This window comes from Pseudophryne corroboree, chromosome 6 (genome assembly GCF_028390025.1).
Source record: "Pseudophryne corroboree isolate aPseCor3 chromosome 6, aPseCor3.hap2, whole genome shotgun sequence".
NCBI classification, from domain to species: Eukaryota; Metazoa; Chordata; class Amphibia; order Anura; family Myobatrachidae; genus Pseudophryne; species Pseudophryne corroboree.
Window position 1 is genome coordinate 533,531,921 of NC_086449.1, and position 23,746 is coordinate 533,555,666.

The 23,746-nt window shown below is 47.9% G+C and overlaps 1 protein-coding gene across 5 annotated transcripts in view; it reads left to right on the forward strand.

The window, feature by feature from the left end:
* Positions 1-23,746, forward strand: part of CEP83 (centrosomal protein 83) — a 256,578-nt gene that overhangs the window by 226,829 nt on the left and 6,003 nt on the right. Inside the window, exon 15 of one of the 5 annotated variants that reach the window (XR_010179502.1) lies at positions 13,369-13,473. The exons of 3 other annotated variants lie outside the window; for them this stretch is intronic. Coding sequence is in view for 1 of the 2 variants with exons in the window: in XM_063927615.1 (XP_063783685.1) it covers positions 12,617-12,764 (148 nt within the window). In the remaining variant the exon portion in view is untranslated. Of the gene's footprint in view, positions 1-12,616; positions 12,875-13,368; positions 13,474-23,746 lie in introns of those variants that run through there. One more of the 5 variants, XM_063927615.1, reaches the window with a different exon arrangement.

Below are 23,746 nucleotides of genomic sequence, written 5' to 3' on the forward strand. Positions count from 1 at the left end.
GGATTGGGGGTACAAACTATACGATCTGCGTTGGAACAGTATATTGGATGTATGTGCCCAGGTAAAGGAGCTGATAAATCCCATCATAAATATTTTGCATATAGCTGTGACAGACGCCTTGATGACAGGCTGTGACTAAAGCTGGTAACACACTGGAGTGATGTGTACATGCAGAGAGAGTTAGATTTGGGTGGGTTATTTTGTTTCTGTGCAGGGTAAATACTGGCTGCTTTATTTTTACACTGCAATTTAGATTTCAGTTTGAACACACCCCACCCAAACCTTACTCTCTCCCCACATGTTATATCTGCCTCCCCTGCAGTGCACATGGTTTTGCCCATTAGCTAACAAATTTGCTGCTGCGATCAGATCTGAATTAGGCCCAATGTTTCTAGGATTTATCTTGGATACAAGGTTGCAAAGCATTTTCCTTCCAGAAGATCAGATCAGGGTTAGTGAGGGGAGTGCTAAGCATTCAACATACTTTTATCTCTGCTTCTCTGCATGAAATTATTAGAGAGAATGGACTTTCATTGAAGGAATTCAGTATTTCAGACTTGCAAAGTTTCAGTGGTCAAGATCAAATGTACAGTTGGCAGGTCAACTTTTCGCTCTGTCACCAGAGACAAGTTTGTTTCTAAAATAGTTGTTGCAAGCAGTTATTTGGTCCAAAATAGAGATGCAATTCCTTATAGCTGTCCTAAACACTCTTGGGAAAGCTCAATTTTCTCTGACGTCCTAGTGGATGGTAGGAACTCCGTAAGGACCGTGGGGAATAGACGGGCTCCGCAGGAGACTGGGCACTCTAAGAAAGAATTAGGACTACTGGTGTGCACTGGCTCCTCCCTCTATTCCCCTCCTCCAGACCTCAGTTAGAATCTGTGCCCGGCTCGAGCTGGTTGCACACTCTCCTGAGCTTCTAGTAAAGAAAGTATTTATTAGGTTTTTTATTTTCAGTGAGATCTGCTGGCAACAGACTCACTGCTACGAGGGACTTAGGGGAGAGAAGCGAACCTACCTGCTTGCAGCTAGCTTGGGCTTCTAGGCTACTGGACACCATTAGCTCCAGAGGGATCGAACAGAGGCCCAGCCTCGGTCGTCCGGTCCCGGAGCCGCGCCGCCGTCCCCCTTGCAGAGCCAGAAGCAAAAAGAACGTCCTGGAAATCGGCGGCTGAAGACTCCGGTCTTCATTAAGGTAGCGCACAGCACTGCAGCTGTGCGCCATTGCTCCCTATGCACACCACATACTCCGGTCACTGATGGGTGCAGGGCGCTGGGGGGGGGGCGCCCTGGGCTGCAATTAGAATACCTTAAATTGGCAAAAAAACACATAATATAGTCTGATAAACCTATATATGTGTAAAAATCCCCAGCCATAATATTAATAAAAGAGCGGGATAAGCCCGCCGAGAAGGGGGCGGGGCTATCTCCCTCAGCACACTGGCGCCATTTTCTCTTCACAGCTCCGCTGGAAGACAGCTCCCCAGGCTCTCCCCTGCAGTTTCCAGGCTCAATAGGGTAAAAAAGAGAGGGGGGGCACTAAATTTAGGCGCAAAACTGTATATTATAGCTGCTATAGGGAAAATCACTTTGAGTAGTGTAAATCCCTGTTTATATAGCGCTGTGGTGTGTGCTGGCATACTCTCTCTCTGTCTCCCCAAAGGACTTTGTGGGGTCCTGTCCTCAGTCAGAGCATTCCCTGTGTGTGTGCGGTGTGTCGGTACGGCTGTGTCGACATGTTTGATGAGGAGGCTTACGTGGAGGCGGAGCAGGTGCCGATAAATGTGATGTCACCCCCTGCGGGGTCGACACCAGAGTGGATGGATATGTGGAAGGTATTAACCGACAGTGTCAACTCCTTACATAAAAGGTTCGATGACATAACAGCTGTGGGACAGCCGGCATCTCAGCCAGTGCCTGCCCAGGCGTCTCAAAGGCCATCAGGGGCTCAAAAACGCCCGCTACCTCAGATGGCAGACACAGATGTCGACACGGAGTCTGACTCCAGTGTCGACGACGACGACGAGACTAATGTACATTCCACTAGGGCCATCCGTTGCATGTGTTACACATTTTTTACATTAACCCAGGTACCACAAAAAAGGGTATTATGTTTGGGGAGAAAAAGCAACCAGTGGTTTTTCCCCCATCAGATGAGTTAAATGAAGTGTGTGAAGAAGCGTGGGCTTCCCCTGATAAAAAACTAGTGATTTCTAAAAAGTTACTAATGGCGTACCCTTTCCCGCCAGAGGACAGGGTACGTTGGGAGACATCACCGAGGGTGGATAAAGCGCTCACACGCTTGTCAAAAAAGGTGGCACTACCGTCTCAGGATACGGCCGCCTTAAAGGAGCCTGCGGATAGAAAGCAGGAGGCTATCCTGAAGTCTGTATATACACACTCAGGTACTATACTAAGACCTGCTATTGCTTCAGCATGGATGTGCAGTGCTGCAGCAGCGTGGTCTGATTCCCTGTCTGATAACATTGATTCCCTTGACAGGGACACTATATTCTATACAAAAAAGTTTTTTTTCTCAAATAAGCGCAGACACATACATAGCCTCTTAGTCTTTTATCCTGCTTCAGTAGAGGAGAGGCTGACACAACACTTGGGCTCCGATATGTTGGGAGATTCTCCGGCAGCAATTATCTCTTCAAAATGCCAAAGCCGTTTTGTAAAATGTCATCAGAAATGTGGTTGGATCTCAAAGAGAAAGAGATTTCATAGTGCAATAATGCAAAGACCAGTTAAAAAAACCAGAAAATTTAATTGCACTCACAATTTAAATAACAGATAACAGCATGTAACCATATCATATGGTAGACGTGATCACTAAGCCTGGGAATTCTGCAGCTAACATGGAAACCTCAGAGTGGAACAGATCCGGACTATTCCACAGAAGTATAACATTTGCAGCTCACCCGACCAGTACCACTTGTAACAGCTCACACCGCCTAAAGCTTTTCGGACATCCAGGTCCTTCCTCAGAGGCATAGGGACACTATATTGCTAACCATAGAGCATATTAAAGACGTAGTCTTATATATGAGAGATGCACAGAGGGATATTTGCCGGCTGGCATCTAGAATAAATGCAATGTCAATTTCTGCCAGGAGAGTATTATAGACTCGGCAGTGGACAGGTGATGCGGATTCTAAAAGGCACATGGAGGTTTTGTCTTACAAGGGTGAGGAATTGTTTGGGAATGGTCTCTCGGACCTCGTTTCCACAGCGACAGCTGGGAAGTCGACATTTTTACCTCAGGTTCCCTCACAGCCTAAGAAAGCACCGTATTATCAGGTACAGTCCTTTCGGCCCCAGAAAGGCAAGCGGGTTAAAGGCGCGTCCTTTCTGCCCAGAGGCAGGGGTAGAGGGAAAAAGCTGCACCATACAGCCAGTTCCCAAGAACAAAAATCCTCCCCTGCTTCCACTAAATCCACCGCATGACGCTGGGGCTCCACTGGTGGAGCCAGGTGCGGTGGGGGCCCGTCTCCGGAACTTCAGCGACCGGTGGGTTCGCTCACAGGTGGATCCCTGGGTTCTACAAGTGGTATCTCAGGGGATACAAGCTGGAATTCGAGACGTCTCCCCCTCGCCGTTACCTCAAATCAGCTTTGCCAGCTACTCCCCCGGACAGGGAGGTAGTGCTGGCGGCAATTCACAAGCTGTACCTCCAGCAGGTGATAATAAAAGTTCCCCTCCTTCAACAGGGACGGGGTTACTATTCCACAATGTTTGTGGTACCGAAACCAGACGGTTCGGTGAGACCCATTCTAAATTTGAAATCCTTGAACACTTCTATAAGAAGGTTCAAGTTCAAAATGGAATCGCTCAGGGCGGTTATTGCAAGCCTGGAAGAAGGGGATTACATGGTATCAATGGACATCAAGGATGCTTACCTGCATGTCCCCATTTACCCACCTCACCAGGTGTACCTCCGTTTTGTGGTACAAGACTGCCATTACCAATTCCAGACGTTGCCGTTTGGTCTGTCCACGGCACCGAGGGTATTTACCAAGGTAATGGCCGAAATGATGATACTCCTTCGAAAGAAGGGAGTTATAATTATCCCATACTTGGACGATCTCCTTATAAAGGCGAGGTCCAGGGAGCAGTTGTTGGTCGGAGTAGCACTATCTCAGGAAGTGCTACAACAGCACGGCTGGATTCTGAATATTCCAAAGTCGCAGCTGGTTCCTACGACGCGTCTGCTGTTCCTGGGTATGATTCTGGACACAGAACAGAAGAAGGTGTTTCTCCCGGAGGAGAAGGCCAAGGAGTTGTCATCTCTGGTCAGAGACCTCCTGAAACCAAAACAGGTGTCTGTGCATCACTGCACGCGAGTCCTGGGAAAGATGGTAGCTTCTTACGAGGCAATTCCATTCGGCAGGTTCCATGCAAGGATCTTTCAGTGGGATCTGTTAGACAAGTGGTCCGGATCGCATCTTCAGATGCATCGGCTGATCACCCTGTCCCCGAGGGCCAGGGTGTCTCTGCTGTGGTGGCTGCAGAGTGCTCATCTTCTCGAGGGCCGCAGATTCGGCATACAGGACTGGGTCCTGGTGACCACGGATGCAAGCCTCCGAGGTTGGGGGGCAGTCACGCAGGGAAGAAACTTCCAGGGACAATGGTCGAGTCAGGAGGCTTCCCTACACATAAATATTCTGGAACTAAGGGCCATTTACAATGCCCTAAGTCAGGCTAGACCCCTGCTTCAAAACCAGCCGGTGCTGATTCAGTCAGACAACATCACGGCGGTCGCCCATGTAAACCGACAGGGCGGCACAAGAAGCAGGATGGAGATGGCAGAAGCCACAAGGATTCTCCGATGGGCGGAAAATCACGTAATAGCACCGTCAGCAGTGTTCATTCCGGGAGTGGACAACTGGGAAGCAGACTTCCTCAGCAGGCACGACCTCCACCCGGGAGAGTGGGGACTTCATCCAGAAGTCTTCCAACTGATTGTAAACCGTTGGGAAAGGCCACAGGTGGACATGATGGCGTCCCGCCTAAACAAAAAGCTAAAAAGATATTGCGCCAGGTCAAGGGACCCTCAGGCGATAGCTGTGGACGCTCTAGTGACACCGTGGGTGTACCAGTCGGTTTATGTGTTCCCTCCTCTTCCTCTCATACCAAAGGTGCTGAGGATAATAAGAAAGAGAGGAGTAAGAACTATACTCATCATTCCGGATTGGCCAAGAAGGACTTGGTACCCGGAACTACAAGAAATGATCTCAGAGGACACCTGGCCTCTGCCTCTCAGACTGGACCTGCTACAGCAGGGGCCCTGTCTGTTCCAAGACTTACCGCGGCTGCGTTTGACGGCATGGCGGTTGAGCGTGGGATCCTGATGGAAAAGGGCATTCCGGTTGAAGTCATTCCTACGCTAATAAAAGCTAGTAAAGATGTGACCGCAAAGCATTATCACCGCATATGGCGAAAATATGTTGCTTGGTGTGAGGCTATGAAGGCCCCCACAGAAGAATTTCAGCTGGGTCGATTTCTGCACTTCCTACAGTCAGGAGTGACTATGGGCCTAAAATTGGGATCCATTAAAGTCCAGATTTTGTCCCTGTCTATTTTCTTTCAAAAAGAACTGGCTTCACTGCCTGAAGTTCAGACGTTTGTTAAGGGAGTGCTGCATATTCAGCCCCCTTTTGTGCCCCCAGTGGCACCTTGGGATCTCAACGTTGTGTTGGATTTCCTAAAATCACATTGGTTTGAGCCACTTCAGACCGTGGAATTAAAATATCTCACGTGGAAAGTGGTCATGCTTTTGGCCTTGGCTTCGGCTAGGCGGGTGTCAGAATTGGCGGCTTTGTCCTGTAAAAGCCACTATCTGATCTTCCATATGGACAGAGCAGAATTAAGGACGCGTTCCCAATTCCTCCCTAATGTGGTATCAGCGTTTCATTTGAACCAACCTATTGTGGTCCCTGCGGCTACTCGGGACTTGGAGGCCTCCAAGTTGCTGGACGTAGTCCGGGCCCTGAAAATCTATGTTTCCAGGACGGCTAGAGTCAGAAAGACTGACTCGCTGTTTATCCTGCATGCACCCAACAAGCTGGGTGCTCCTGCTTCTAAGCAGATTATTGCTCGCTGGATCTGTTCCACGATTCAACTTGCACATTCTGCGGCTGGACTGCCGCATCCTAAATCAGTCAAAGCCCATTCCACGAGGAAGGTGGGCTCTTCTTGGGCGGCTGCCCGAGGGGTCTCGGCTTTACAACTTTGCCAAGCTGCTACCTGGTCGGGATCAAACACGTTTGCAAAATTCTACAAGTTTGATACCCTGGCTGAGGAGGACCTTGAGTTTGCTTATTCGGTGCTGCAGAGTCATCCGCACTCTCCCGCCCGTTTGGGAGCTTTGGTATAATCCCCATGGTCCTTACGGAGTTCCCAGCATCCACTAGGACGTCAGAGAAAATAAGAATTTACTCACCGGTAATTCTATTTCTCGTAGTCCGTAGTGGATGCTGGGCGCCCATCCCAAGTGCGGATTGTCTGCAATACTTGTATATAGTTATTGCCTAACTAAAGGGTTATTGTTATGAGCCATCTGTTAGTGAGGCTCAGTTGTTATTCATACTGTTAACTGGGTATAGTATCACGAGTTGTACGGTGTGATTGGTGTGGCTGGTATGAGTCTTACCCGGGATTCCAAATCCTTTCCTTATTGTGTCAGCTCTTCCGGGCACAGTTTCCCTAACTGAGGTCTGGAGGAGGGGTATAGAGGGAGGAGCCAGTGCACACCAGTAGTCCTAATTCTTTCTTAGAGTGCCCTTACGGAGTTCCCAGCATCCACTACGGACTACGAGAAATAGAATTACCGGTGAGTAAATTCTTATTATTACACCAAGGCTGGAGTCTGATAATGCTTCAAATGTGGAATATATAAATAGTCAGGGGGCATATAGAGTCTCTAATAGTAAGAGAATCCTTTATTTCTATTTCGTCCTAGAGGATGTTGGGGACACCAAAAGAACCATGGGGTATAGACGGGATCCGCAGCTGACATGGGCACTTTAAGACTTTCAAAGGGGCGTGACCTGGCTCCTCCCTCTATATCCATCCCCAGACTCAGTTTAGAAAATGTGCCCTTCGAGACGGAGGCACTCGGGGGAGCTCTACTGAGTTTCTCTGGAAAGACTTATGTTAGGTTTTTTATTTTCAGGGAGGTCTGCTGGCTACAGCCTTCCTGTTTCGTGGGACTGAGGGGAGGGCAGTCTAGACCCACTTCTAATGAGTTTCAGGGCTCTGCTGCTGCTGACAGGATGCCTCCGCACCTGAGGGGAGATGAACGCCGGGTACTCTCGGATGCGCGCTCCCACAGCCTGCCGTCACCCCCTTTCAGAGCCAGAAGTCAGAAGACAGGTCAGTATGTGGAAGAAAAGAAGACTTCTCTTCACTAAGACGGCATTACAGAGGTACCGCACAGCGAGTGCACAGTGCGCGCCGGGCTCCCATACAGTACACACCGCTGGGTGCAGGGCGCTGGGGGGGGCGCGCCCTGGGGAGCCTGTTTACCTCAGAAAAGCTGGCTAGTGGGACTAAAAGTAGCTAGGCACAGTCCAAAACCCCCGCCAGGATAAATAAATGTATATTTAAGTGGGACGAAGCGCGCCATTATGGGGGCGGAGCTTCTTCCTCACTGCTCACTCGACGCCATTTCCTCCTCCACACAAGCAGCGCTGGTCCTTTCTCACAAGCAGCAAGTACCAGGGGCATTAGAAAACGGGGGGTGCAGAATTAATAGATAAATTTAGCGCTGCAGCTCTGGGGCACTTGAGGGTGTTTTCAGACCTGAATTTTGGCGCTGGGTTGTGAGCTGTCTTTTTCCCTTTGTGTTCCCTGACGGGCTTTGATTTGGGTGCTGTTTTCAGTGGATGACATGTCTGAGACAGATTATTCCTCTCAGGGGGATAATTTATTGGGGACACCAAATGTTTTGGGGGTGGCCCTGTCAGCACCGCCGACTGCTGACTGGTTATCTACTTTGCTTTAAATGCTAATGTCACTCTTTTAAATCAAAAGTTTGATCAGTCTGAATTTCAAATCCAGGTGTGGAAGAGATCAATGGAGAACGCTTTACTGCAGGTCCAGGGTCCTCCGGGGTCGCTCAAACATGGTGTTGACCAATTAGTTGACACAGATACCGACACAGACTCTGATGTTGATGTTGACTATGCTGATTCCAGATTAGATCCTAAATTAGCTAAGAGTATCCAGTATATGATTGTAGTAGTTAAAGACATATTACATATTGGTGAGGATCCTATTACACCTGAAAAGAGGGTCCTTATTTACAAGGAAAAGAGACGCTCAGTTGCTTTTCCTCCATGTTTTGAACTAAATTACCTCTTTGATAGCATTTGGAACAACCCTGATAAAAAATTTCTAATTCCTAACCGGATCAAGGTGGCGTACCCCTTTCCCGCGGCTGATGGGGAAAAGTGGGAAACACCACCCACAGTTGACAAGGCCCTAGCGCGCTTGTCTAAACAGGTAGCCCTCCCTGCGGCTCAGTCAACGACCCTTAAGGAGCCGGCTGATCGTAAACAGGAGGCTACTTTGAAAGCTATTTTTACAACCACAGGGACGCGGCTTAGGCCTCTTATTGCGTCAGCGTGGGTAAGTAGCGCTATTGAAATAGGGATAGCATCCTAGTGACGCTTGGTTATATCAGGGACGCGGCTGCATACTTGAAAGAGGCTGCAAGAGATGCTGGCCTCCTGTGTGCTAAGGCTAATGCTATGTCAGTCTGCGGCTAGGCGAGCGCTTTGGACTCACCAGTGGAATGCTGACGCCGATTCCAAGAAAAATATGGAGTCCCTTCTATTTAAGGGAGGTGAACTTTTTGGTGATGGCCTTACTGATTTGGTATCGGCGGCCACCGCGTGTAAGTCAACCTATTTACCTTATGTTCCTGCGCAACAAAAGAAACCACGCTATCAAATGCAGTCCTTTCGGCCCAACAAGTATAAAAGAGGCCGAGGAAATTTCTTCCTTGCTACCAGAGGTAGAGGAAGGGGCAAGAGAACACCCGCCTCCTCGGGTTCCCAGGAGCAGAAGTCCTCCCCGGCTTCTGCCAAATCCACCGCATGACGCCAGGTCTTCCCTACAGGAGACCGCACTGGTGGGGGCACGTCTAAAGCTCTTCAGTCAGGTCTGGGTTCGTTCGAACCTAGACCTTTGGGTGTTGCAAATTGTGACCCAAGGGTATAAACTGGAGTTTCAAGACATTCCCCCTCGCCGTTTTTTCAAATCAACCTTACCAGCTTCGCTTCCAGACAGAGTTCTAGTCTGTGGAGCAATACAAAAAACAAAAATTGTGTCAAAATCAGGTTGTGTTCCCGGTTCCCCTGGCACAGCAAGGGGAGGGTTTTTATTCAAGCCTGTTTGTGGTACCAAAGCCGGATGGCTCGGTAAGACCAATCCTCAACCTGAAATCTTTAAATTTTTTCCTGAAGAAATTCAAATTCAAGATGGAGTCTCTCAGAGCGGTGATCTCCAGTCTGGAGGAGGGGGAATTCATGGTATCACTGGACATAAAGGATGCATACCTTCATGTCCCCATCTATCCCCCTCATCAAAGGTACCTCAGGTTTGCAATCCAGGATACTCATTACCAGTTTCAGACGTTGCCGTTTGGCCTGTCCACGGCTCCGAGGATTTTCACAAAAGTCATGGTAGAGATGATGGTTCTCCGCAGGCGAGGAGTTACAATTATCCCATACTTGGACGATCTCCTGATAAAGGCAAGATCCAAAGACAAGTTAGTACAGGACATTGCACTGTCCCTATCGATTCTGCAACAGCACGGCTGGATCTTAAACTTGCCGAAATCACAGTTAATCCCAACAACCCGGTTGGCGTTTTTAGGTATGATTCTGGACACAGTCCAGCAGAGTGTGTTCCTTCCTATGGAGAAAGCTCTGGAAATTCAGAGTTTGGTAAAACTCATTCTGAAACCAAAAACAGTCTCCATTTATCAATGCATTCGGTTGCTGGGGAAGATGGTAGCGGCATACGAAGCCCTCCAGTTTGGGAGGTTCCATGCCAGAGTGTTTCAGTGGGACCTGTTGGACAAGTGGTCCGGATCCCACCTTCATATGCACCGGAGAATAATTCTATCTCCCAACACCAGAATCTCACTCCTGTGGTGGCTCCACAGCTCTCACCTCTTAGAGGGACGCAGGTTCGGGATCCAGGACTGGATCCTAGTGACCACGGATGCAAGTCTCTGAGGTTGGGGAGCAGTCACACAAGGGGTGACCTTCCAAGGAAGATGGTCAGGTCCAGAGACTCATCTTCACATAAACGTTCTGGAGCTAAGGGCCATTTACAACGGCCTTCTGCAAGTGGAGCATCTTCTTCGAAACCGGTCTGTCCTGATCCAATCGGACAGTGTGACAGCAGTAGCATACATAAACCGCCAAGGCGGCACAAAGAGCAGGACAGCCATGGCAGAGGCCACAAAGATTCTCCGCTGGGCAGAGACACATACAAGCACTCTGTCAGCAATATTCCTTCCGGGGGTGGACAACTGGGAAGCAGACTTCCTCAGCAGACACGATCTACATCCTGGAGAGTGGAGCCTCCATCAAGAGGTCTTCACACTAGTGACAAGTCTTTGGGGGGTTCCTCACATAGACATGATGGCGTCTCGCCTCAACAGAAAACTTCTGTAGTATTGTTCCAGGTCCAGGGACCCTCAGGCGGCGGCAGTAGATGCACTGACGTCACCTTGGGTGTTTTCGTCGGTGTACATTTTCCCTCCGCTTCCTCTCATCCCAAAGGTTCTGAGAATTCTAAGAAAAACAAAGATTCCAGCGCTCCTTGTAGTTCCAGACTGGCCAAGGAGAATTTGGTACCCAGATCTTCAGACGTTACTGGTCGAAGATCCCTGGCCTCTTCTTCTTCGCGAGAATCTGCTACGACAGGGGCCATTCGTCTATCAGGACTTACAGCGGCTACGTTGGAATGCATGGCGGTTAAACGCCAGATTTTAGGCCGAAAGGGTATTCCCAGTGAAGTCAATCCCTACCCTTATTCTTGCTAGGAAGGGTGTGACGTCAAAGCACTATCACCGTATTTGGAGGAAATATGTTTCCTGGTGCGAGTCCAAGAAAGCTCCTGTGGAGAAGTTTGACCTTGGACGGTTTCTCCTTTTTCTACAAAATGGAGTGGACGCGGGCCTTAAATTAGGCTCCATTAAGGTGCAGATTTCTGCCTTGTCAATTTTCTTTCAGAAACAATTGGCCTCACTTCCTGAGGTGCAGACCTTCGTAAAAGGGGCCCTGCACATATAACCTCCCTTTTGTTCCCCCTGTGGCACCTTGGGATCTTAATGTGTTATTGACATTCCTTCAATCACATTGGTTTGAACCTTTACGTGAAGTGGAATTGAAATTCCTCACGTGGAAGGTCGTCCTTTTGTTGGCATTGGCATCCGCAAGGCGGGTGTCTGAGTTAGCGGCCTTGTCTCACAAGAGCCCTTATTTGATCTTCCATGAAGATAGAGCAGAGTTGAGAACTCGGCAACAATTTCTGCCAAAGGTGGTTTCCTCTTTTTATATTAAACAACCTATTGTGGTGCCAGTAGCTACTGGCGCTTTGGCTGAGGAAAAGTCTCTAGATGTGGTCAGAGCTTTGAAAATTTATGTCGCCAGAACGGCTCCAGTTAGGAAATCAGAGTCTCTGTTTATCCTGTATGCTCCCAATAAGATTGGGTATCCTGCTTCCAAGCAGACCATTGCCCGCTGGATATGTCAAATGATTCAGCAGGCTCATTCCACGGCAGGTTTGACCTTTCCCGAAATCGGTGAAGGCCCATTCCACTAGGAAGGTGGGCTCGTCCTGGGCAGCTGCCCGGGGTGTCTCGGCATTGCAACTTTGCCGAGCTGGTACTTGGTCGGGTTCAAACACATTTGCTAATTTTTACAAGTTTGATACCTTGGTCGATGAGGACCTTAAGTTTGGTCAATCGGTGCTGAAGAGTCATCCGCACTCTCGCGCCCGCTATAGAGCTTTGGTATAAACCCCATGGTTCTTTTGGTGTCCCCAACATCCTCTAGGACGAAATAGAAAATAGGATTTTAATACCTACCGGTAAATCCTTTTCTATGAGTCCGTAGAGGATGTTGGGCGCCGGTCCCAGTGCGTACTGTATCTGCAGTTTAGTTCTGGTTACACACAGGTTGTGTTATGGTTTCTTCAGCTTGTTGCTGAATTTTGTTCATGTCCATTGACATGTGTTCAGTTGAATGCCATGTTATTCGGCATGTTTATGGCGTGAGCTGGTATAATGCTCACCTTGTTTGTTAATTCCTTTCCTCGGAATGTCCGTCTCTCAAGGCACAGTTCCAAACTGAGTCTGGGGAGGGATATAGAGGGAGGAGCCAGGTCACGCCCCTTTGAAAGTCTTAAAGTGCCCATGTCTCCTGCGGATCCCGTCTATACCCCATGGTTCTTTTGGTGTCCCCAACATCCTCTACGGACTCATAGAAAAGGATTTACCGGTAGGTATTAAAATCCTATTATTCTGACTTGGGCGGAAAATTGTATACCAGCAGTTTACACAGGTTTTTTTTTTTTTTTTTTTTTTATCCAGGGGGTTAAGTTACTTGGAATTTCATCTATTTGGCAGAATGGCTATTACAAGAGGCGCAAATTTTGAAATAATCCGAAATTCTGTTGGCCTTCCAACACAACAAATTGCATGTCATGCTTCAGGACTAGAGACTTGTTACCTTTTGTAGACACCTTAAATGTTTTGCCAAACTTCAAGTTGATTTATCATTTTCCCCCAATTCCATGGCTCACTTGTGTCCTTAATATGGTCAAGAGGAAACTTCCAATAATTCTTGTGACTTTGATATATCCAAGAAGAGCCTTACAACTGTGTCAGGCAGCTGCTTTGTTATAAATTTACCAAATGTTATCATTGTCATGTTTTTTGCTTGCAAGGTAGCTGTAAACGTTTAAGTTCAACTAAGTAAGTCTAAGGGGGGTAATTCCATTATTCCCATAATTTTTTGTCCCAAAATAGGGTGATGTTGCGTGTTTTTTGTTGTGTTTTTTTTTTTTTTTTTTTGCCCGATTGGTATTATCAGGCAATTCAACTCAAGCCCGTTTTTTTTCCCCAAAAAAAATTGACCCATTCTGAGATAGGATAATAAAGAAAAAAAAGATAGGTTGGTACTTACCGTTAAATCCATTTCTTTGCATCCATCCAGAGGGCACTTCCTTTGGTCAGTCTACAGTTGGTTTGTTAGGCTGTGTGTTTCGTTGCTCTCCTTTTTCGGACTTTGTAATTTGAATCTTGAGATTCCTCCCATTACCAACCAATCTTTTCTCTCAAAGACAGGGACGTGCAGTGGTAAATGGCTCCGGAGACACTGTCTAGTACCAGAGCCAGATTTACAAACAATAGATGAGCCAAAGGATTCAAGTGGGCATTATACACAGGTGCAGCAATATATACTCCTGGAAATTTTGTGAGTTTTGATCAGAGATGTGCGGAGAAGATAGGCTTTTTACTCCAGAGTTTTCACTATAAAAATTATTTAGAATAATACAAAGAAGACCATTCTAATAAATTCTTTGTATTTTTCATGTACTTTATATAGGCAAAATTTAGTGTGTATTTCTGGAGTGGGATCTTGGATCCAGAGGCACCATCAGGCAAAGCTTTGACTGTCCCAGGATGCATTGGGGCCTCCTCTATAACCCCGCCTCCAGGCACTGAGAGCTCAGTTTGGAGTGGTGCCTGCTGGCAGCAGGTCACCTAACAGGAGGGCTGCACTGGGTAGCCCTGAAAAAGCTAAGAAGACATCAAGGGACGCAGCACTGTTATGACAGGGTGACATTCAGTGCTGCGTCTCCGTCACCTCCCAAGCAGCGTTGCATACTTCTGCGGTTCAGATCTCAGGTACTTGCAGCGGAGACGCACCGGTTTAGGCACACGGTCGCAGATGCTCTTTTGATTCGCATGGCTGCTATGAAGGGAGGAGGTAAGAGGGTCCCCCAGGCGGGACCTGTCACTAAATTGTGTTCCTGACGCAGTCTAGGTAGGCTTGCTGCGACGCTGGCGTGGACTTCGTTACCGAGCAGGGACCCCACTATATCCGCCAGGGCATTGGAGTACAGGTTGGGTGTACTAACGCCCCTATTGATAAGGCTCCGTAGTACCGGCGGTGAGGCCCAGGATAGGGGAGTCGTCGCTTGACCTGTAGCTCCTCCCCCGGCCCAGGGCGTCATCTCTTCACAGATTTCCCACCCTGGAGCTGCCTCACAGTCTCCATCAGTTCCTGAAAGACGCTGGGTGCCATCTTCTGACTATGGCTGCTACTGGTCTCTGGGATTGCAGGGCAAGGTCTCCCCTGTAAAGCCGCTTGTCCACAGCGCTGAGACTTTACAGACACTTGAGTATTCTACATGTCTTATTACAGACAGCGTTGGTTAAGAAAGAGTGTACCTTTTACAGAATATATTGTACTGGTATTCTGACATACCCCCGGCAGCAGGATTTTTGTTAGTAGTTGGGCAAAACCATGTGCACTGCAGGGGAGGCAGATATAACATGTGCAGAGAGAGTTAGATGTGGGTGGGTTATTTTGTTTCTGTGCAGGGTAAATACTGGCTGCTTTATTTTACACTGCAATTTAGATTGCAGATTGAACACGCCACACCCAAATCTAACTCTCTCTGCACATGTTATATCTGCCTCCCCTGCAGTTCACATGGTTTTGCCCAACTGCTAACAAAGATCCTGCTGCGATCAACTCAGAATTACCCCGCATGGTGTACACCAGGCATGTCAAACTCAAAATCCCAACTGGGCCGAATAATCAAGGTCTATGTCTTGTATGGGCCGCAAGAAAAAGAAAGAGTCTTATATGCAATAATATAATAATAATACCATATATCATTGTGTGCCAGGGGCTGTTATTCCCCCCTTATACAGTATATCAGTGCCTGATACACATAAGTGCCCCCACGGTGCCAAATAACACACATCCCCCCCTTGGTGCCAGATAACACATATGCCCCCTCAGTGCCAGGTAACACATATGCCCCCTCGGTGCCAGATAACACATGTGCCAGCCCCCTCCAATTTACCTTCCTCCTTGACATCTAACAATTACTTTTCAATGCAGAATCTGCATCCCAGATGACTCCTCCTGCTCTTCAAGGTCAGATGGGCACACAGTGAGGGTAACTCTCCTCAATATAATAATACCACATATCAGTGTGAGCTGACAGCTGTGCTATATCCCTTCATATATAACTGTGTGGTCCCCTCTCCCCTATATAATTTTATATATGAGGGGAATAACAGCTCCTGGCACACTCAGAAAGACAGTTTCTGTGTGTGCCAGGAGCTGTTATTCACCCTCATATATAAAATGCAGTCCTCTCTCCCCTATATAGTAATAATTAGAGATGTGCACCGGACATTTTTCGGGTTTTGTGTTTTGGTTTTGGATTCGGTTCCGTGGCCGTGTTTTGGATTCGGACGCATTTTGACAAAACCTCCCTGAAAATTTTTGGGCGGATTCGGGTGTGTTTTGGATTTGGGTGTTTTTTTCAAAAACCCCTCAAAAACAGCTTAAATCATAGAATTTGGGGGTAATTTTGATCCTATAGTATTATTAACCTCAATAACCACAATTTCCACTCATTTCCAGTCTATTCTGAACACCTCACAATACTATTTTTAGTCCTAAAATTTGCACCGAGGTCGCTGGATGACTAAGCAAAGCGACCCAAGAGGGCGGCACAAACACCTGTCCCATCTAGGAGTGGCACTGCAGTGTCAGACAGGATGGCACTTAAAAAAATAGTCCCCAAACAGCACATGATGCAAATAAAAGAGAAAAAGAGGTGCACTGTGGTCGCTGGACGGCTAAGCTAAACGACACAAACACCTCAATATCACAGGAATTATTCGTTCTAATCAATGGTATTGGTCCAAATCACTGGAAGAAAATGACAAAATCACTGGTATTATTCGTTCCAATCAATGGTATTATTGGTCCAAATCACTGGAAGAAAATGGCAAAATCGCTGGAATTATTTGTTTTAATCAGTGGTATTATTGGTCCAAATCACTGGAAGAAAATGACAAAATCACTGGAATTATTTGTTCTAATCAATGGTATTATTGGTCCAAATCACTGGAAGAAAATGGAATGGATGGATACTTGCAGTGACACAGAGCTGCAAGATACAGCAATGGCCTACTGTACAACTATATACTGTTAGTCACCAAAATGCTGCACTGTAATACTAGAAGCTATAGAAAAGTATATATATTATTGTATATATCAGTACAGACAGAGTGGTGTAACTGTGACCCATGTGTCCTGACAAGCAGTATAGAAGCTATAGAAAAGTATATATAATATTACTGTATATCAGTACAGAGCGGTGTAACTGTGACCCATGTGTCCTGACAAGCAGTATAGAAGCTATAGAAAAGTATATATATTACTGTATATCAGTAGAAGTACAGAGCGGTGTAACTGTGACACGTGTGTCCTGACAAGCAGTATAGAAGCTATAGAAAATTATTTAAAATTATTGTATATAATTCAGTACAGAGCGGTGTAACTAGAGATGAGCGGATTCGGTTTTACTCGGTTCTCAAAACGGCATCTTATTGGCTATCCAAAACACGTGACATCCGTGAGCCAATAAGATGCCGTTTTGAGAACCGTGTAAAACCGAATCCGCTCATCTCTAGGTGTAACTGTGACACGTGTCCTGACAAGCAGTATAGAAGCTATAGAAAATTATTTAAAATTATTGTATATATCAGTACAGAGTGGTGTGACTGACACATGTGTGTCCTGACAAGCAGTATAGAAGCTATAGAAAATGATTTAAAATTATTGTATATAATTAAGTACAGAGCGGTGTAACTGTGACCATGTGTCCTGACAATCAGTATAGAAGCTATAGAAAAGTATATATATACTGGTGGTCCCCAGTCCCCACAATGCAGCACACTGATCAGATATTTGCAGCACACTGAGCACAGATATGGAGCGTTTTCAGGCAGAGAACGTAGATATTTTCAGCACACTGAGCACAGATTATTTGCAGCACACTGAGCACAGATATTTTCAGCACACTGAGCACAGATTATTTGCAGCACACTGAGCACAGATTATTTGCAGCACACTGAGCACAGATATTTGCAGCACACTGAGCACAGATTATTTGCAGCACACTGAGCACAGATATTTTCAGCACACTGAGCACAGATTACGGAGCTTTTCAGGGAGAGAACGCTGCCACATCCTCTCCGTTCAATCTCCAAAGCACGAGTGAAAATGGCGGTGACGCTCGGCTCCTTATATAGAATACGAATCTTGCGAGAATCCGACAGCGGGATGATGACGTTCGGGCGCGTTCTGGTTAACCGAGCAAGGCGGGAAGATCCGAGGCTGCCTCGGAACCGTGTAAAATGGGTGAAGGTCGGGGGGGGTTCGGATCTCGGAGAACCGAACCCGCTCATCTCTAGTAATACTACTTATTTATTTTATATAAAATGCACCGAGGTGGCATATGTGTTATCTGACACCGTGGGGGCATATGTGTTATCTGGCAACGAGGGGGGATGTGTGTTATTTGGCACCGTGGGGGCACTTATGTGTATCAGGCACTGCCGGTGGTGATATACTGTATAAGGGGAAATAACAGCCCCTGGCACACACTGATATATGGTATTATTACTACCTTTCTCTAACGTCCTAGTGGATGCTGGGGACTCCGTCAGGACCATGGGGAATAGCGGCTCCGCAGGAGACAGGGCACAAAAGTAAAAGCTTTAGGATCAGGTGGTGTGCACTGGCTCCTCCCCCTATGACCCTCCTCCAAGCCTCAGTTAGATTTTTGTGCCCGGCCGAGAAGGGTGCAATCTAGGTGGCTCTCCTAAAGAGCTGCTTAGAGTAAAAGTTTTGTTAGGTTTTTTATTTTCAGTGAGTCCTGCTGGCAACAGGCTCACTGCATCGAGGGACTTAGGGGAGAGAAGTGAACTCACCTGCGTGCAGGATGGATTGGCTTCTTAGGCTACTGGACACCATTAGCTCCAGAGGGAGTCGGAACACAGGTCTCACCCTGGGGTTCGTCCCGGAGCCGCGCCGCCGACCCCCTTGCAGATGCCGAAAAATGAAGAGGTCCAGAAACCGGCGGCAGAAGACTTTTCAGTCTTCATAAGGTAGCGCACAGCACTGCAGCTGTGCGCCATTGTTGTCAGCACACTTCATAACAGCGGTCACTGAGGGTGCAGGGTGCTGGGGGGGGCGCCCTGGGCAGCAATGATAGTACCTTATTCTGGCTAAAAATACATCACATATAGCCCCTGGGGGCTATATGGATGTATTTAACCCCTGCCAGGTCTCAGAAAAACGGGAGAAGAAGCCCGCCGAAAAGGGGGCGGGGCCTATTCTCCTCAGCACACAGCGCCATTTTCCCTCACAGAAATGCTGGTGGGAAGGCTCCCAGGCTCTCCCCTGCACTGCACTACAGAAACAGGGTTAAAACAGAGAGGGGGGGCACTGATTTGGCGATATGACTACATATATTAAAATGCTATAAGGGAAAAGCACTTATATAAAGGTTGTCCCTGTATAATTATAGCGTTTTTGGTGTGTGCTGGCAAACTCTCCCTCTGTCTCCCCAAAGGGCTAGTGGGTCCTGTCCTCTATCAGAGCATTCCCTGTGTGTGTGCTGTGTGTCGGTACGTGTGTGTCGACATGTATGAGGACGATGTTGGGAGGCGGAGCAAATTGCCTGTAATGGTGATGTCACTCTCTAGGGAGTCGACACCGGAATAGATGGCTTATTTAAGGAATTACGTGATAATGTCAACACGCTGCAAGTCGGTTGACGACATGAGACGGCCGGCAAACATATTAGTATCTGTCCAGGCGTCTAAAACACCGTCAGGGACGTTATAATGCCCATTTTACCTCAGTCGGTCGACACAGACACGGACACGGACTCCAGTGTCGACGGTGAAGAAACAAACGTATTTTCCTTTAGGGCCACACGTTACTTGTTAAGGGCAATGAAGGAGGTGTTACATATTTCTGATACTACAAGTACCACAAAAAAGGGTATTATGTGGGGTGTGGAAAAACTACCTATAGTTTTTCCTGAATCAGATAAATTAAATGAAGTGTGTGATGAGGCGCGGGGTTCCCCCGATAGAAAATTATTGGCGGTATACCCTTTCCCGCCAGAAGTTAGGGCGCGTTGGGAAACACCCCTTAGGGTGGATAAGGCGCTCACACGCTTATCAAAACAAGTGGCGGTACCGTCTCCAGATACGGCCGCCCTCAAGGAGCCAGCTGATAGGAGGCTGGAAAATATCCTAAAAAGTATATACACACATACTGGTGTTATACTGCGACCAGCGATCGCCTCAGCCTGGATGTGCAGCGCGGGGGTGGCTTGGTCGGATTCCCTGACTGAAAATATTGATACCCTTGACAGGGACAGTATTTTATTTACTATAGAGCATTTAAAGAATGCATTTCTATATATGCGAGATGCACAGAGGGATATTTGCACTCTGGCATCAAGAGTAAGTGCGATGTCCATATCTGCCAAAAGATGTTTATGGACACGACAGTAGTCAGGTGATGCAGATTCCAAACGGCACAAAGATGTATTGCCGTATAAAGGGGAGGAGTTATTTGGGGTCGGTCCATCGGACCTGGTGGCCACGGCAACTGCTGGGAAATCCACCGTTTTTACCCTAAGTCACATCTATGCAGAAAAAGACACCGTCTTTTCAGCCTCAGTCCTTTCGTCCCCATAAGCATATCTGCCCAGGGATAGAGGAAAGGGAAGAAGACTGCAGCAGGCAGCCCATTCCCAGGAACAGAAGCCTTCCACCGCTTCTGCCAAGTTCTCAGCATGACGCTGGAGCCGTACAGGACCCCTGGATCCTACAAGTGGTATCCCAGGGGTACAGATTGGAAAGTCGAGACGTTTCCCCGCGCAGGTTCCTGAAGTCTGCTTTACCAACGTCTCCCTCCGACAGGGAGCCAGTATTGGAAACAATTCACAAGCTGTATTCCCAGCAGGTGATAATCAAAGTACCCCTCCTACAACAAGGAAAGGGGTATTATTCCACACTATATTGTGGTACTGAAACCAGAAGGCTCGGTGAGACCTATTCTAAATCTGAAATATTTGAACACTTACAAAGGTTCAAATCAAGATGGAGTCACTCAGAGCAGTGATAGCGAACCAGGAAGAAGGGGACTATATGGTGTCCCGGGACATCAGGGATGCTTACCTCCATGTCCCAATTTGCCCTTCTCACCAAGGGTATCTCAGGTTCGTGGTACAGAACTGTCACTATCAGTTTCAGACGCTGCCGTTTGGATTGTCCACGGCACTCCGGGTCTTTACCAAGGTAATGCCCGAAATTATGATTCTTCTTCGAAGAAAATGGACGACCTCCTGATAAGAGCAAGGTCCAGAGAACAGTTGGAGGTCGGAGTAGCACTATCTAAAGTAGTTCTACGACAGCACGGGTGGATTCTAAATATTCCAAAACCGCAGTTGTTTCCGACGACACGTCTGCTGTTCCTAGGGATGATTCTGGACACAGTCCAGAAAAAGGTGTTTCTCCCGGAGGAGAAAGCCAGGGAGTTATCCGAGCTAGTCAGGAACCTCCTAAAACCAGGAAAAGTGTCAGTGCATCATTGCACAAGAGTCCTGGGAAAAATGGTGGCTTATTACGAAGCGATTCCATTCGGCAGATTCCACGCAAGAACTTTTCAGTGGGATCTGCTGGACAAATGGTCCGGATCGCATCTTCAGATGCATCAGCGGATAACCCTATCTCCAAGGACAAGGGTTTCTCTCCTGTGGTGGTTACAGAGTGCTCATCTTCTAGAGGGCCGCAGATTCGGCATTCAGGATTGGATGCTGGTGACCACGGAGGCCAGCCTGAGAGGCTGGGGAGCAGTCACACAGGGAAAAAATTTCCAGGGAGTGTGATCAAGTCTGGAGACTTTTCTCCACATAAATATACTGGAGCTAAGGGCAATTTATAATGCTCTAAGCTTAGCAAGACCTCTGCTTCAAGGTCAGCCGGTATTGATCCAGTGGGACAACATCACGGCAGTCGCCCACGTAAACAGACAGGGCGGCACAAGAAGCAGGAGGGCAATGGCAAAAACTGCAAGGATTTTTCGCTGGGCGGAAAATCATGTGATAGCACTGTCAGCAGTGTTCATTCCGGGAGTGGACAACTGGGAAGCAGACTTCCTCAGCAGGCACGACCTCCACCCGGGAGAGTGGGGACTTCATCGGGAAGTTTTCCACATGATTGTGAACCGTTGGGAAAGACCAAAGGTGTACATGATGGCGTCCCGCCTGAACAAAAAACTGGACAGGTATTGCGCCAGGTCAAGAGACTTTCAGGCAATAGCTGTGGACGTTCTGGTAACACCGTGGGCGTACCAGTCGGTGTATGTGTTTCCTCCTCTGCTTCTCATACCCAAGGTATTGAGAATTATAAGACGTAGAGGAGTAAGAACTATACTCGTGGCTCCGGATTGGCCAAGAAGGACTTGGTACCCGGAACTTCAAGAGATACTCACAGAGGACTCATGACCTCTGCCGCTAAGAAGGGACTTGCTTCAGCACGTACCATGTCTGTTCCAAGACTTACCGCGGCTGCGTTGACGGCATGGCGGTTGAACGCCGGATCCTAAGGGAAAAAGGCATTCCGGAAGAGGTCATTCCTACCCTGGTCAAAGCCAGGAAGGACGTGACCGCACAACATTATCACCACATGTGGCGAAAATATGTTGCGTGGTGTGAGGCCAGGAAGGCTCCACGAAGAAATTTCAACTCGGTCGATTCCTGCATTTCCTGCAAACAGGAGTGTCTATGGGCCTCAGATTGGGGTCCAGTAAGGTTCAAATTTCGGCCCTGTCAATTTTCTTCCAGAAAGAATTGGCTTCAGTTCCTGAAGTCCAGAAGTTTGTCAAGGGAGTACTGCATATACAACCCCCTTTTGTGCCTCCAGTGGCACTGTGGGATCTCAACGTAGTGCTGGGATTCCTCAAATCACATTGGTTTAAACCGCTCAAATCTGTGGATTTGAAATATCTCACATGGAAAGTGACCATGATGTTGGCCCTGGCCTCGGCCAGGCGAGTGTCAGAATTGGCGGCTTTGTCTCACAAAAGCCCATATCTGATTGTCCATTCGGACAGGGCAGAGCTGCGGACTCGTCCCCAGTTTCTCCCTAAGGTGGTGTCAGCGTTTCACCTGAACCAGCTTATTGTGGTACCTGCGGCTACTAGGGACTTGGAGGACTCTAAGTTGCTAGATGTTGTCAGGGCCCTGAAAATATCGGTTTCCAGGACGGCTGGAGTCAGGAAAACTGACTTGCTGTTATCCTGTATGCACCCAACAAACTGGGTGCTCTTGCTTCTAAGCAGACGATTGCTAGTTGGATGTGTAGTACAATTCAGCTTGCACATTCTGTGGCAGGCCTGCCACAGCCAAAATATGTAAATGCCCATTCCACAAGGAAGGTGGGCTCATCCTGGGCGGCTGCCCGAGGGGTCTCGGCATTACAACTCTGCCGAGCAGCTACGTGGTCGGGGGGAGAACACGTTTGTAAAATTCTACAAATTTGATACCCTGGCTAAAGAGGACCTGGAGTTCTCTCATTCGGTGCTGCAGAGTCATCCGCACTCTCCCGCCCGTTTGGGAGCTTTGGTATAATCCCCATGGTCCTGACGGAGTCCCCAGCATCCACTAGGACGTTAGAGAAAATAAGATTTTACTTACCGATAAATCTATTTCTCGTAGTCCGTAGTGGATGCTGGGCGCCCATCCCAAGTGCGGATTGTCTGCAATACTTGTACATAGTTATTGGTACAAAAATCGGGTTATTATTGTTGTGAGCCATCTTTTCAGAGGCTCCGCTGTTATCATGCTGTTAACTGGGTTCAGATCACAGGTTGTACAGTGTGATTGGTATGGCTGGTATGAGTCTTACCCGGGATTCAAAATCCTTCCTTATTGTGTACGCTCGTCCGGGCACAGTATCCTAACTGAGGCTTGGAGGAGGGTCATAGGGGGAGGAGCCAGTGCACACCACCTGATCCTAAAGCTTTTACTTTTGTGCCCAGTCTCCTGCGGAGCCGCTATTCCCCATGGTCCTGACGGAGTCCCCAGCATCCACTACGGACTACGAGAAATAGATTTATCGGTAAGTAAAATCTTATTTTCTGAGTGTGCCAGGAGCGGTTATTCCCCTCATATATAAAATGTGGGCCTCTCTCCCCTATGTAGTAATAATGCTATTTAATAATTAATAATAATACTATTTATATTACTTGTTATTGGCCATATATATTTAGCCCCCAGCAGTGTGCTCACGCTGTTTATTCAGCGCTGCCGCTCTGGTAGAGCAGTGCCGCCTCCTCCGAACACGCTGCGCCTGGCCGCTGGTGTCAGTCAGACGCTGAGTGTCTCCCTGTCTCCTCCGGCGCGGCCCTGTGAGCGGAATCAGGTGCCGTTTCGTGGGCCAATGAAAGCTTGCGGTCCAGCAGCAAATCAAGAGCCGCAGCTGCCGGTCCGCGAGCTCTGATTGCCTCAGGAACCGGCGCCTTCATTAAAATATCAAAAGTCCACTTTACCCCTTCTCAGGTCAGCGCGCAGCCCGCGGGCCGCAAAAGTAGGCGGCCGG